This window comes from Oncorhynchus keta, unplaced genomic scaffold (assembly GCF_023373465.1).
Source record: "Oncorhynchus keta strain PuntledgeMale-10-30-2019 unplaced genomic scaffold, Oket_V2 Un_contig_22751_pilon_pilon, whole genome shotgun sequence".
NCBI classification, from domain to species: domain Eukaryota; kingdom Metazoa; phylum Chordata; class Actinopteri; order Salmoniformes; family Salmonidae; genus Oncorhynchus; species Oncorhynchus keta.
This window is the reverse complement of record NW_026283036.1, coordinates 36,696-49,524: the sequence shown is the minus strand read 5'-3', so window position 1 is coordinate 49,524 and position 12,829 is coordinate 36,696. Positions and strand designations below refer to the sequence as shown.

At 42.8% G+C, this 12,829-nt stretch overlaps 1 protein-coding gene across 2 annotated transcripts; it reads right to left on the bottom strand.

Annotated features, from left to right (window-relative positions):
• Positions 1-801: 801 nt before the first annotated feature.
• On the bottom strand, positions 802-11,274 carry LOC118358536 (histone-lysine N-methyltransferase SMYD1). Of its 2 annotated transcripts, XM_052505186.1 has the most exons (10): positions 11,012-11,274; positions 9,536-9,733; positions 9,077-9,290; positions 8,836-8,966; positions 8,539-8,577; positions 7,210-7,405; positions 2,509-2,601; positions 2,141-2,304; positions 1,883-2,051; positions 802-1,770 (listed from the first exon to the last, which is right to left on the bottom strand). In XM_052505186.1, the coding sequence occupies exons 1-10, from the start codon at positions 11,131-11,133 to the stop codon at positions 1,609-1,611; spliced, it is 1,488 nt and encodes a 495-aa protein (XP_052361146.1). In that variant the 5' UTR covers positions 11,134-11,274; the 3' UTR covers positions 802-1,608. The 2 variants fall into 2 exon arrangements, with proteins under 2 accessions (XP_052361146.1, XP_052361147.1); XM_052505187.1 differs by lacking the exon at positions 8,539-8,577.
• Positions 11,275-12,829: the final 1,555 nt, after the last annotated feature.

Here is a 12,829-nt window from a genome sequence, read left to right as displayed (position 1 = left end):
TATAATCTCCACCCGGCACAGCCAGAAGAGGACTGGCCACCCCACATATGCTCTCTCTAATTCTCTCTTCTTTCTCTCTCTCGGAGGACCTGAGCCCTAGGACCGTGCCCCAGGACTACCTGACATGATGGCTCCTTGCTGTCCCCAGTCCACCTGACTGTGCTGCTGCTCCAGTTTCAACTGTTCTGCCTTATTATTATTGACCATGCTGGTCATTTATGAACATTTGAACATCTTGGTCATGTTCTGTTATAATCTCTACCCGGCACAGCCAGAAGAGGACTGGCCCCCCACATAGCCCGGTTCCTCTCTAGGTTTCTTCCTAGGTTTTGGCCTTTCTAGGGAGTTTTTCCTAGCCACCGTGCTTTTACACCTGCATTGTTTGCTGTTTGGGGTTTTAGGCTGGGTTTCTGTACAGCACTTTGAGATATCAGCTGATGTACGAAGGGCTATATAAATAAATTTGATTTGATTTGATTTGATCTGTAGGCCTACTGCACTGGCATGGATATATTGAGTGTAATGATTAAATGTATCCACTAGATGAAGCTCTTTCTCTTTTCCGATCATGACTGTAGCTGGCACAGCAGCAAACAAATGTGCACTGTGGATTAATATAATGTAAAAGGCATGGAATCGTCTGGTCTCACTGCAATGCATTGTAGTAGCATTTTACATACTTAGGCAGAACTTCAGGGAAAATTGAGAAATTCAGCAATAATGAGACACCAATTTTGGAATTTGGAAGAATATGGATCAGTGGGATTCAATGCATTAGGAAATCAGCACACAAGCCAACAATAGATTTTTCTCAACAATTTTAATGTGACGTTACTTTTTTTAATATAAAGTTAAAAAAGCCCAGCAGTGTAGAAAATAAAGCTAGAATTCTTAATTGAACCAATAACAAAGCGGTCACCCCTCCTCTGTTTTGGTATGAGGCCGATAGATGGGCCTGGAGAAATGTAACCACTCTCAATTTGATATACAGAGCTATGGATGCAAGGACTGACCATTCACAATATAATAATTAGAGTTTTACCCATGTTTTAAAGCTATACAGTGTTTGTTTACATTTCCATTGTTTACAAACATTGGAGTAAAACAAGCTTATATATTTATAAGTTATATTCTTCAAGAATCAATAGGTATATATAATGAATTTTTAAGTCCTAAAATAGATACAGCAACTAAGGATTCTAGCTTTAAAGCTTTGGTAGGGCCGTCCATCTAGTCTGTTACAATATAAGGGTTACCAGATGGGCCCGAATCCTTCCATTAAAGGGCCCATAATAGTTTAAAAGTGGCTTCCTCCATTTCTAGTGATTTTGAAATTGCAAGCTGGGTTAAAGCAATGGTGGATGTGTTTGGGGAATTTGCTTTTACTAGTTATTTCACACCAGTGTAGCTGACAAGGGTATAAAGAGAGGGGATATGAGGGTGAGGGGTCTCCCATCTACAGTATGGTTGGTGAGGAGCCAAGGATGTTGGAACTGAGAGGGGTTGATTCCTCTGACAATCTGTATGTAAACTGATATGAAGGTGTGTACTGTGTACACTGCTATGCTATTGTGTGTGTCTGTGTGTGTGGTGTGTGTGTGTGTAAGATCACTTCTTCTGCCGGCGGAAGAGATTCTTGACGCTCTCCGCCATAGGTTCGTTCATCATGTTCATTGGCTGGTTCTTCAGGGCAGCCTCCCGCATACTTTTGTAAATATACTCATTCTCTCTAAACATCCTCAGCTCCATTTCTGTCTGCATACGCATAGCCTAGGGAGAGGGGGGGGGGGTCAGGTCGTCAAGGTGACTTTAATCTTGGAGATCGTTCCCTGTGTGTGTGCATTTATGTGTGAGAATGCATGTGTGTGTGTACATGTCTTACCTCAAGGTCTTTGGTGATAGGATGTGTGGGTCCGTGTGTTCTCTGCAGGATGGCATAGGCTTTACAGATCATGCCGTGTCCCACCTCTATCTTCCCTGCCTGCCAGTGGGTCACTCCTGCCCTCATGGTTGCCATCCCCAGGTGGGCGTTGCATGGATGGTATAGCTTGCTGTCAAAATGTGATACAGTGATACATTTAATTACACTGTTTTTTTTCTAAACTCTGTTAAGAGGTTTCTTACGGTCAATTGTACTTACTTGTATCCGTCCACCATTTTGCGTGCATAGTCAGCGGCCTCGTCAATAAACTGCAGGTAGGCTGACACCTCGCTGGCTGTGCTCCACATCCTTAGCTGGTAGATGTGTGTATCAGCCAACACTGGCTCCTGTTTCTCCATACACTCCCTGCATATCTTAATAACCTGGGAGGAGAGAGGAGGAGAGCGGGAGGTTTGATTTAGGCTTGGAATCCAGTGTGTGTGTGTGTGTGTGTGTGTGTGTGTGTGTGTGTGTGTGTGTGTGTGTGTGTGTGTGTGTGTGTGTGTGTGTGTGTGTGTGTGTGTGTGTGTGTGTGTGTGTGTGTGTGTGTGTGTGTGTGTGTGTGTGTGTGTGTGTTTATGTTGTACCTCATGGTAGTTCCCCTCCAAGCGAGCCTTATCCATCTTCTGCAGCATCTTCAGACTGTACTCTGTTACCTCCTTCACCTGCTCCTCGGGTACCTACAGGACAAGAGAGGACAGGAGAAGACAGGAGAGGACAGGTGAGGTCAGGAGAGAAAAGGACAGGAGAGGAGAGAAGAGGAGAGAAAAGGACAGGAGATGAGAGAATAGGACAGTAGAGGCCAGGAGAGGAGAGGAACCCTGGTTCAGAGAAAAATATCATTCTTCTGCTCTGCTCCCACCTCCCCCAGACAACACACACTCTGGGGTGGTAGGTTAGCCTAGTGGTTAGAGCATTGGACTAGTTACCGGAAGGTTGCAAGTTCAAACCCCTGAGCTGACAAGGTAAAAAGCTATTGTTCTGCCCCTGAACAGGCAGTTAACCCACTGTTCCTAGGTTGTCTTTGAAAATAAGTTGTTATTAACTGACTTGCCTGGTTAAATAAAGAAAAGATAAAACACACACACATTGGAAGGAGCACAGTCAGCCACAGTGTAGTTTTCCTGGAGCTTGCTCAATTCACATTTTATTGGCCTGATACACATATTTACTAGATTATATTGTGGATGTAGTGAAATGCTTGTGTTTTTAGCTCCAACAGTGCAGTAATATCTAGACATACACAACAATCCACACAAATTTAAAAAGTAAAATAATGGAATTAAGAATGTCCAATGACTACGGAGTAAAGATATACAGTACCAGTCAAAAGGTTGGACACACCTGCTCATTCATGGGTTTTTCTTTATTTTTCCTGTTTTCTACATTGTAGAATAATAGAGAAGACATCAAAACTATGAAATAACACATATGGAATAATGTAGTAACCAAAAAAATATTAAACAAATAAAAACATATTTAAAATGTGACATTCTTGAAAGTAGCCACCCTTTGTCTTGATCACAGCTTTGCACTCTCTTGGCATTCTCTCAACCAGCCTCATGAGGTAGTCACCTGGAATGCATTTCAATTAACAGGTGTGCCTTGTTAAAAGTTAATTTGTGGAATTTCTTTCCTCCTTAAAACTTCTCCAGGATCAGTGGGCCCCTGGCGGGACAGTTGAGCTGACATAGGCTAATGCGATTAGCATGAGGTTGTAAGAACATTTCCCAGGACATAGACATATCTGATATTGGCAGAAAGCTTAACTTATTGTTAATCTAACTGCACTGTCAAAATTACAGTAGCCATTACAGTGAAATAATACCAAGCTGTTGTTTTAGGAGAGTGCACAGTTTTGAACATGAAAAGTGTTAGGCACATTTGGGCGGTCTAGATACAACATTTTGAACAGAAATTAAATGGTTAATTGGATCAGTCTAAAATCTATATTGCACCTGGGCTGGAATAATACATTATGGCCTTTCTCTTGAATTTCAAAGATGATGGTAGAAAAAAAATACAATAAAACGTTTTTTTCTTTGTATTATCTTTTACCAGATCTATTGTGTTATATTATCTTACATTCCTTTCACATTTACACAGACTTCAAAATGTTCCCTTTCAAATGGTACCAAGAAAATGCATATCCTTGCTTCAGGGCCTGAGCTACAAGCAGTTAGATTTGGGTATGTCATTTTCGGCAACAATTTAGACAACAAAAAAAAGGGACAGATTCTTAAGAGTTTGAGCCATTCATTTGTGTTGTAACAAGGTAGGGGTAGATAGCCTTATTTGGTAAAAGACCAAGTCCATATTATGGAAAGAACAGCTCAAATAAGCAAAGAGAAACAATAGTCGATCGTTACTTTAAGACATGAAGGTCAGTCAATCCGTCAGATTTCAAGAACTTTGAAAGTTTCTTCAAGTGCGGTAGCAAAAACCGTCAAGCGCTATGATGAAACTGGCTCTCATGACCACCACAGGAGAGGAAGACACAGAGTTACCTCTGCTGCAGAGGATAAGTTCATTAGAGTTAACTGCACCTCAGATTGGAGCCCAAATAAAGTTCAAGTAACAGACACATCTCAACATCAACTGTTCAGAGAAGACTACGTGAATCAAGCCTTCATGGTCTGATTGCTGCAAAGAAACCCATACTAAAGGACACCAATAATAAGAAGAGACTTGCTAAGGCCAAGAGACACGAGCAACCGACATTAGACCTGTGGAAATCTGTCCGTTGTTGTCATGAGTCCAAATTTTAGATTTTTGATTGCAACCGCCTTGTCTTTGTGAAATGCAGAGTAGGTGAACGAATGATCTCTGCATGTGTGGTTCCCACCGTGAAGCATGGAGGAGGAGGTGTGATGTGTGGGGGTGCAATGTTGAAATACTCTACTCAACAAATTGGATGCAGTCTACCACAGTGCCATCTGTTTTGTCACCAAATTCCCATACACTACCCACCATTGCAACCTGTACGCTCTCGTTGGTTGGCCCTCACTTCATACTCATCACTAAACCGACTGGCTGTAGGTTATCTACAAGTCTCTGCTAGGTAAAGCCCCACCTTATCTCAGCTCACTGGTCACCATAGCAGCACCCACTCGTAGCACGCGCTCCAGCAGGTATATGTCACTGGTCACCCCCAAAGCCAATTCCTCCTTTGGTCGTCTTTCCTTCCAGTTCTCTGCTGCTGATGACTGGATCAAACTGCAAAAATCTCTGAAGCTGGAGACTCATATCTCCTCACTAGCTTTAAGCACCAGCTGTCAGAGCAACTCACAGATCACTGCACCTGTACATAGCCCATCTGTAAACAGCCCATCTATCAACCTACCTCATCCCCATACAGTATTTATTTATTTATCTTGCTCCTTTGCACCCCAGTATCTCTACTTGCACATTCATCTTCTACCATTCCAGTGTTTAATTGCTATATTGTAATTACTTCACCACCGTGGCCTATTTCTTGCCTTAACTCCCTTATCTTGCCTCATTTGCACTCACTGTACATAGACTTTTTGTTTTCTTTTGCTCTACTGTTATTGACAGTATATTTTGTTCATTCCATGTGTAACTTTGTGGTGTTGTATGTGTCGAATTGCTATGCTTTATCTTGGCCAGGTCGCAGTTGCAAATTAGAACTTGATCTCAACTAGCCTACCTGGTTAAATAAAGGTGAAATAATTAAATATTTTTTTTTTGCTGGTGACGCGGTCAGGGATTTATTTAGAATTCAAGGCACACTTAACCAGCATGGCTACTACAGCATTCTGCAGCGATGTGCCATCCCATCTGGTTTGCAGTTAGTGGGACTATTGTTTGTTTTTCAACAGAACAATGACTCAACACACCTCCAGGCTGTGTAAGGGCTATTTGACCAAGAAGGAGAGCGATGGATTGCTGCAACAGATAACCTTGCCTCCACAATCACCTGACCTCAACCCAATTGAGATGGCTTGGGAGGAGCTGGACTGCAGAGTGAAGGAAAAGCAGCCACACGTGCTCAGCACATGGAAAAGCATTCCTCATGAAGCTGGTTGAGAGAATGCGATAAGTGTTTAAAGCTGTCATCTAGGCAAAGGGTGGCTACTTTCAAGAATCTCAAATATAAAATATATTTTGATTTGTTTAACACTTTTTTGGTTGCTACATAATTCCATATGTGTTATTTCATAGATAGTGTTGATGTCTTTGCTATTACTCTGCAATGTTGAAAATAGTAAAATGAAGAAAAAATCTTAAATGAGTAGGTGTTTCCAAGCTTCTGACTTGTACTATATATATATATATATATATATATATATACACACACACAAATGGACCACAGAGTGAAGGAAAAGCAGCCAACAGTTGCTCAGCACATGGAAAAGCATTCCTCATGAAGCTGATTGAGAGAATGCCAAGAGTGTGCAAAGCTGTCATCAAGGCAAAGGGTGGCTACTTTCAGGAATCTCAAATATTAAATATTTTTTGAATGGTTTAACACTTTTTAGGTTACTACATAATTCCATATGTGTTATTTCATAGTTTTGATCTCTTCACTACTATTCTACAATGTAGAAAACAGTAAAAAAAAGAAAGAAAACCCCTTGAATGAGTAGATGTTCTAAAACATTTGACTGGTAGTGTATGTATGCTGGAATACATGTAGGGGTAGTATATAACGTGTCACTAGACATGTCTCACATGTCAGTCTGGTCTTGTCAAAATTACACACTGATTTACACCGATGACAACACGTTATTATCACGTGACAATGCAATGTCACCGTTGCAGATGCTCAATAATGTTCTCTGTTTTCATAATGATGCCATCTGTGTACATACTGACTGACAAAAGCCCTAGGAACAGAGTTTTAATTCTATAGTCCCAGTACTCTAATGTTAGGGTATTGCTTTTATGAGCGTAGTCGTGGGGGGTAGCTGTCTTGGCTGGCTTTTGTCCTGAGTCTGACCTCTGAAGCAGTGACTCATCTAGATGTAGGAAAGAATGTGAGTGGACTCATGGCCTATTAGCAACTTTAAAGTGGTTTGATTTTATGTTACAGCTAGCAGTGATTTAGCCTACAGCAAGACAACACATTCCCACAAGGCCTAGTACAGGATATGATGTTCATAAATCGAAAGCAACACAAGGTAAAGTTCTTTTCACTTTAAACAATAATCAGTCCTAGGACCCATCATTTGATCCTATCATAATAAGTCATGATCTGAACCCAGTGGGATATTTGTTGGTCAAATTTAAATGAGTGGGTGGATTTCAGATTCACATGCCCCTACCTTGACCCCGTCCACCTCCTTGCCTCCCATCTTGAGGTCGTCTTTGATGTGACCTTTACAGTGTTCACAGGTGCAGTCAAAGAAGTAATGAATTTTCAGCTGTCTCTGTCTGTCCTCAGTCACGTTCAGGAAATCCACGTAGGACACTGTCACCTCCTCACCCGGCTCGATCTTGCCCAGGGCACGCAGCTCAATCCTGGGGTGAGGAGAGGGGCAGTGAGGGGGTTATGTGGGGTGCTCCGGAGGCAAAGGGCAGGGTGCATCTCAATAGTCTAAAATGGAATTCTGAGATGAACCCATAGCTACAGTTGTAGATCACTGACATGTGACAATGCACAGATCACCTGAGGGGTCTTAGGCAACATTTGGTTACATTTTTACACAGATCTTTTCATCAATATTTCCAAACACCAGCATAGAATTTGCTACTGTCTACTATCACTCACACGGCACTCTGTACAAGACAGACATGGAGATAGACAGAGAGAAAGGGAGACGGAGAGACAGGGGCAGACAGAGGGTGACGGAGACAGAGATAGACAGACAGAGGGAAACCCAAACACAATTTTCAGAGAAGAGCCAACAGCACAAATGGTGAAAGAAGACATGATGACAGGTGGACATTCCTTCTGTTTGCTGAGCTTGGCTTGCAAACAGGTGGTGCTAGTGACTTGCAGGACTGGAGTGGTGGAAAGGGGGAGGGCAGAGCCAGATATTTCTAAAGATATGGCTCTGGGAGAGGTAGGTGGAGTTGTAACAGAATTAGTAAGTTAGCAAGTGTAGCAGATGAGGATTTGTGAAACTCACTCCTCATTTACAATGGTGCCCTGACCCCAAATCTGCAATTGCTCTAAGATCAATGCTGGGGTCTCTGCGGAGTGAGCTTAGGGGGTGAATGTAGCAGTTGGGGATCTGTGAAAATCCTCCACCTGAAGTGTCTCCACTTGTGCTGCCAAATTGCTTGCTATTTGGCATCACGACTTGGTAAGACACTTGTGGAAGGTGGTCATGTGTTTTTACGAGGCAGAGGTCCTGGGTTCAAGCCTCAGTATGGGTTGAATCAGAAGTGAGCAGTGTGATGTCCTTTACACAAGCAACCATTTTAGATATGGTGAAGCAACTCAACTTTAAACTGGAAGTCAGGTCTTACTGAGCCCTTCCTATGAAGAACCCTGTTTCAAGTTTATGTCTGATAGTGATGCATCATAGGGGGGATGGGTGTGAGGTTTTTATTGATGATGTTGGAGATGAGGATTTATGATGGTGAGATTTGAATTAATGATATTTAGGAAGTTGTTGGGGTTATACTATTGTACCAGAAAGACCCACCTCATCTGAGAGTGATACACAGTATTCACAGCCGACTGACTGAAAGACAAAGCAAGAAGCAGTTTACACCAAACAAAAACACACAAACACACACACACACACACACACACACACACACACACACACACACACACACACACACACACACACACACACACACACACACACACACACACACACACACACACACACACACACACACACACACACACACACACACGCACACACACACAGCTTACAACTCAGTCAACCTCAATGCTCATGGTGTCCCTATTGTTATTGAATTACAGTACATACTTGCCATGGTTGAGGATGACAGTGCAGTTAGGCCAGCAGTCATGGTTGACCAGACACAGGTTAGGGAACAGACCCACTCCCACAGCATTTAGACCTCTCTGGTCACTCACTGTGAAACCATTACAGTTGATCTACAGAGGGATGGAGAGGAACAGATGGATAGATGAAACAAGGAAAGTGATAGAATAAGAAGAAACAGGAAGAGAAACAGGTAGAAGAAAGAGAAGAGGGAAGAACCTACCACTCCAAAGATGTGCGAGATGTCGTCTACACGGTGTTGCTTGCTGTTGCGTGGCCAGTAGTCCAAGAAGTTGTGGATGTCCACCTTCAGCTCCTTCAGATCATCCTCTGGCATGTCACTGATGTGGTTCTCCAGATCGTCCAATGAGGTCATCTGCATGTCTGACATGACACCGCCCTCTTTATCGAGGCGCCACATGATGCGGGCGGCCAAACTGACAGGGACACGGAACATGAGTTGTTAGGTCAAACCTTAATGCTCATCCATAACATGATAATGACTCAATTGACAGTAAACTATTCAACATTGCACACTTTCTATCCCCCTGCATCCCCCATCTCTCGCTCCCCTCGCTCCCCATGCACCCCCCTAAGTCTTTGGCTCCTCCTCCTCTATTCCCCCTCACCTCACCTCACCCACGAACCACAAGTGACACCCACACACACCATCCCTCCTCACCGGATGTTCTCATTGGGTGCCTTGCTGAAGTTGTCCCCGATGGCCCCAAAAGCCTTGATGGCTCCACACTCCAGCTTGTGTTCCTTCCAGCCAGCGCTCTGGCATGTCTTGTCACAGTACTGGGCGAACTTACACTGGCCACAGCGCTGCAGCTTGTCCTGCCTGCGGAAACAGCTGTGGCAGATCTTGTCTGCAAGACTAGTAAGAGAGAGGAGAGAGAGACAGAGACAGAGAGAGAGACAGAGACAGAGAGAGAGACAGAGAGAGAAGAGAGGGAGAGACAGACGAGAGAGTGAGGGGAGTATGAAGGATGTGAATGGAAGAGAGGGATATATAGAGTTAGAGAGTTTCTATAGGCCTACTGCAGGACACACAAGGTTTAACCAACTCAGTGGCCTTGTGGTCCTATACAGGGGTGTACTTGTACAACAGAGAAGGCTGTTGAGAGGAGCTATATTAGGAAACACTCATTGTAATGGTTGGAATGGAATAAATGGAACGATATCAAGCACATCAAACATATGGAAACCACGTTTGACTCCGTTCCATTAATTCCATTTCAGGCATTACAATGAGCCCGTCCTCCTATTGCTCCTCCCACTAGCCTCTTCTGTTGTGCACACTACAGAAATAGAAGATTTGGGCCTTCTGGCTCCAGCAAAGTTTACTTGTCCAATGCTTACTTACTTACATGAGATTGAGGCTAGTTCCATGATCCACAGCAGGGGAAGAAGGATGGGAAAGTACATCCCCACATGACTTCATGTGATGACCTTTGACCCCATGTATCTGTCCCCTGCTGAGATCATAGCACTCTGATCTTGTTGTTCACAAACTGATTTGTACCTATAATATCTGGTGAAGTTTGTTGTGTCTCTCCAGATAAACAAAAAATGCTCCACCACAATAGTAATGTATTTTGCTTCTTGAGACCTAACCTGTCCAGGCCTGTCCCACTGCCCTGAGAACATGTGGTGTGACAACAGACCAGTTCATACGGCTGTCACCTAACTGTCATGTCCAATCATGTGCAGATGACAGAGAGAACTACAGCATAGTACAGTATAGAACAATACAGTACAGTAACATGGTAAAGTGCTGTATCTTCAACTAAACGATGGCAGGCTTTAGCCTATGTGTCAGCATGCATGGGACCTGTGTGTGACCTGTCCTCATCACCATTTTACACTATGTAAATGTTTTGAACTAATTATATGTGACTGTGAATAACACATGTTAATGGTTGCAGCCCAATTCTGATATTTTGCCCAATAATTGGCAAACGATTTGATCAGATTGGCCAAAATACCAATAAGTGGCAAAGTTTCAGAATTGGGCTGCCTGTGTAAACGCAGCCATAATGACATATAACACGGGATCGGTATATTGGGCTCATATGTGGTCGCCCATGCATTAGGAGTTAGTCATGTCTCATGTGCCCAGCCAAACCCCATCCATACTGCAGCATCTTCTTACCTGTCAAAGACAACTGCAGCAAAAGGGGGTTCTGAGAAAAGAACGTCTCCGGAAAGCAGCTCTTTAGTGGCTCTAAGGCCCCTCCCCTTTCCGGGTGAGTCAAACACCTCAATGTTGTCCATGTCAGGTGTGGTGGTCCGGTCCGAGAGACAGAGAAACAGTCCGTTAGGTTAAGGAGACAGAGAGAGAGAGACTGGAAGTGAGTACTGTATGGGTGTCCTCTACAAAGTAGATCTTTCACGTTCTTCAACAACTGCACATTCCACACCTCAATCTACTAAAATAGACTTCCACCACTTGAGCTGAACCAAGTCAGATAGAGAAAGGGGTTTGGTATGAGTTTGAAGGGTGCCACTAAATTAGTCTTGAAGGACCAAAATCACTACAATCGCATTATAGTGTCCTTAAAGTTCATCTACCATTTTTGAGAAAGTTACCATTACTATAATGGTTTTATTGTTATTTTCCTTTGATCTGTTGAATCCCCCCCAACCCACCCCCCACACACACATTGTCCTGAGTTGGTCTCTCCTGGGGAGTATTTTGGTCTCTCAGTTGGGCCTGTCTGTCAGGAGTCAATTGTGGTGACGTTGGACAGCTGCTGGAAGCTAGTCAGACCCAGCACCACACTATCTCCTTTCCTCCACCATGTTCTGGTACTTTCTCTCTCTATCTCTTTCTGTCTCTTTCTATCTCTATATATGACTAGGTGGGGTGTCAAGTATGATATCATAAGGCCAGGCGAATATCATTAACCCCTGTTTAAGATCTTTAGGACGACCATGTCCAAGAATATGAGATTGACAGTGTTACTTTAAACAAATGAAATAAGATATCTTCATAAACTTGGCAGAAGACTATTTAAAAATAAGTCTTATTTTAGTACTACTCTACTCCTTCTCAGCTCATTTATCACCTGATTTATCACCTGATTAACAAAAGGCACATTTCAATAGGTGGTCCAGGTATCCTCATGACATGGCAGAGGTTTTGTTCCTCATGCAAGGGGGAAGGCCGATGACACCAGAAATCCCCATCAGACCAATTCCTTGAATTCCCTACTCCTTGAAGTTTGCAGTTGTGTCTAGAAAATACTATTTAGCTAAAAACGCATTTCTTGAGCTTGGCATCACAAATAATTCACACAAACGGAGACAAAGGCGAAGGTGCACAGGAAATACATGTATTTTTTTTACCCTTTCGCGTGTGTACTTTTTGCATTTAGACTTGGGGCATTGCTTTTGAACAGTAAAAGTAAAAATTTTTAAAAAAGCAAGCGTCACATCAATGGCAAACATGATGACTATTTTCGTACATGATGTGTACATTGTAATGTGTACATTGAAAAATATGTGTACCATTTCTGAAGAGGACTCAAGCTTGAAAGAAAGTCACATTATTTTGCCATAATAACGCTGTATGAATCATGACCTACTGTATATGAGACATCTGCCACACAGTATATTATCATTTGTAGCAACATATGTAAGGAGGTTATATTCTGATTCTGTTCTGATTGTGACCCCATTTACACTTTGAAACGTAAAACATTGAAGGGCCTCTATCAGCTGACGGACCATGAAGGATTTGTTCAGTGCACTGTTCATGCTCTCTTCTTTTAGCCAGGAGTCAGCAGTCATGCCAGTGACGAAAACAGCTCAAGTCTGATAACAATAGACATTTCATTTATAGAAAAGCTTTTAGATCCAAAGAATAGGCTATTAGACTTCTATTCCAGCTGCCGTTACCCTTAAGGAAAACCCACATTAAGTGTTCCAAAAACACATGACATTTCATGTGAAATTAAGTGATCTTATG

What these genes read in the sequence shown, in the direction of transcription:
- LOC118358536 (XM_052505186.1), bottom strand. Translation starts at nt 11,133, where the DNA reads ATGGACAACATTGAGGTGTTTGACTCACCCGGAAAGGGGAGGGGCCTT. An exon ending in GTGTATCACTCTCAGATGAG is followed by an intron (nt 7,406 to 8,538) that starts GTGGGTCTTTCT and finishes TCCTCACCCCAG; the next exon opens with GATTGAGCTGCGTGCCCTGG. An exon ending in TGGAGGGGAACTACCATGAG is followed by an intron (nt 2,305 to 2,508) that starts GTACAACATAAA and finishes CTCTCCTCCCAG; the next exon opens with GTTATTAAGATATGCAGGGA.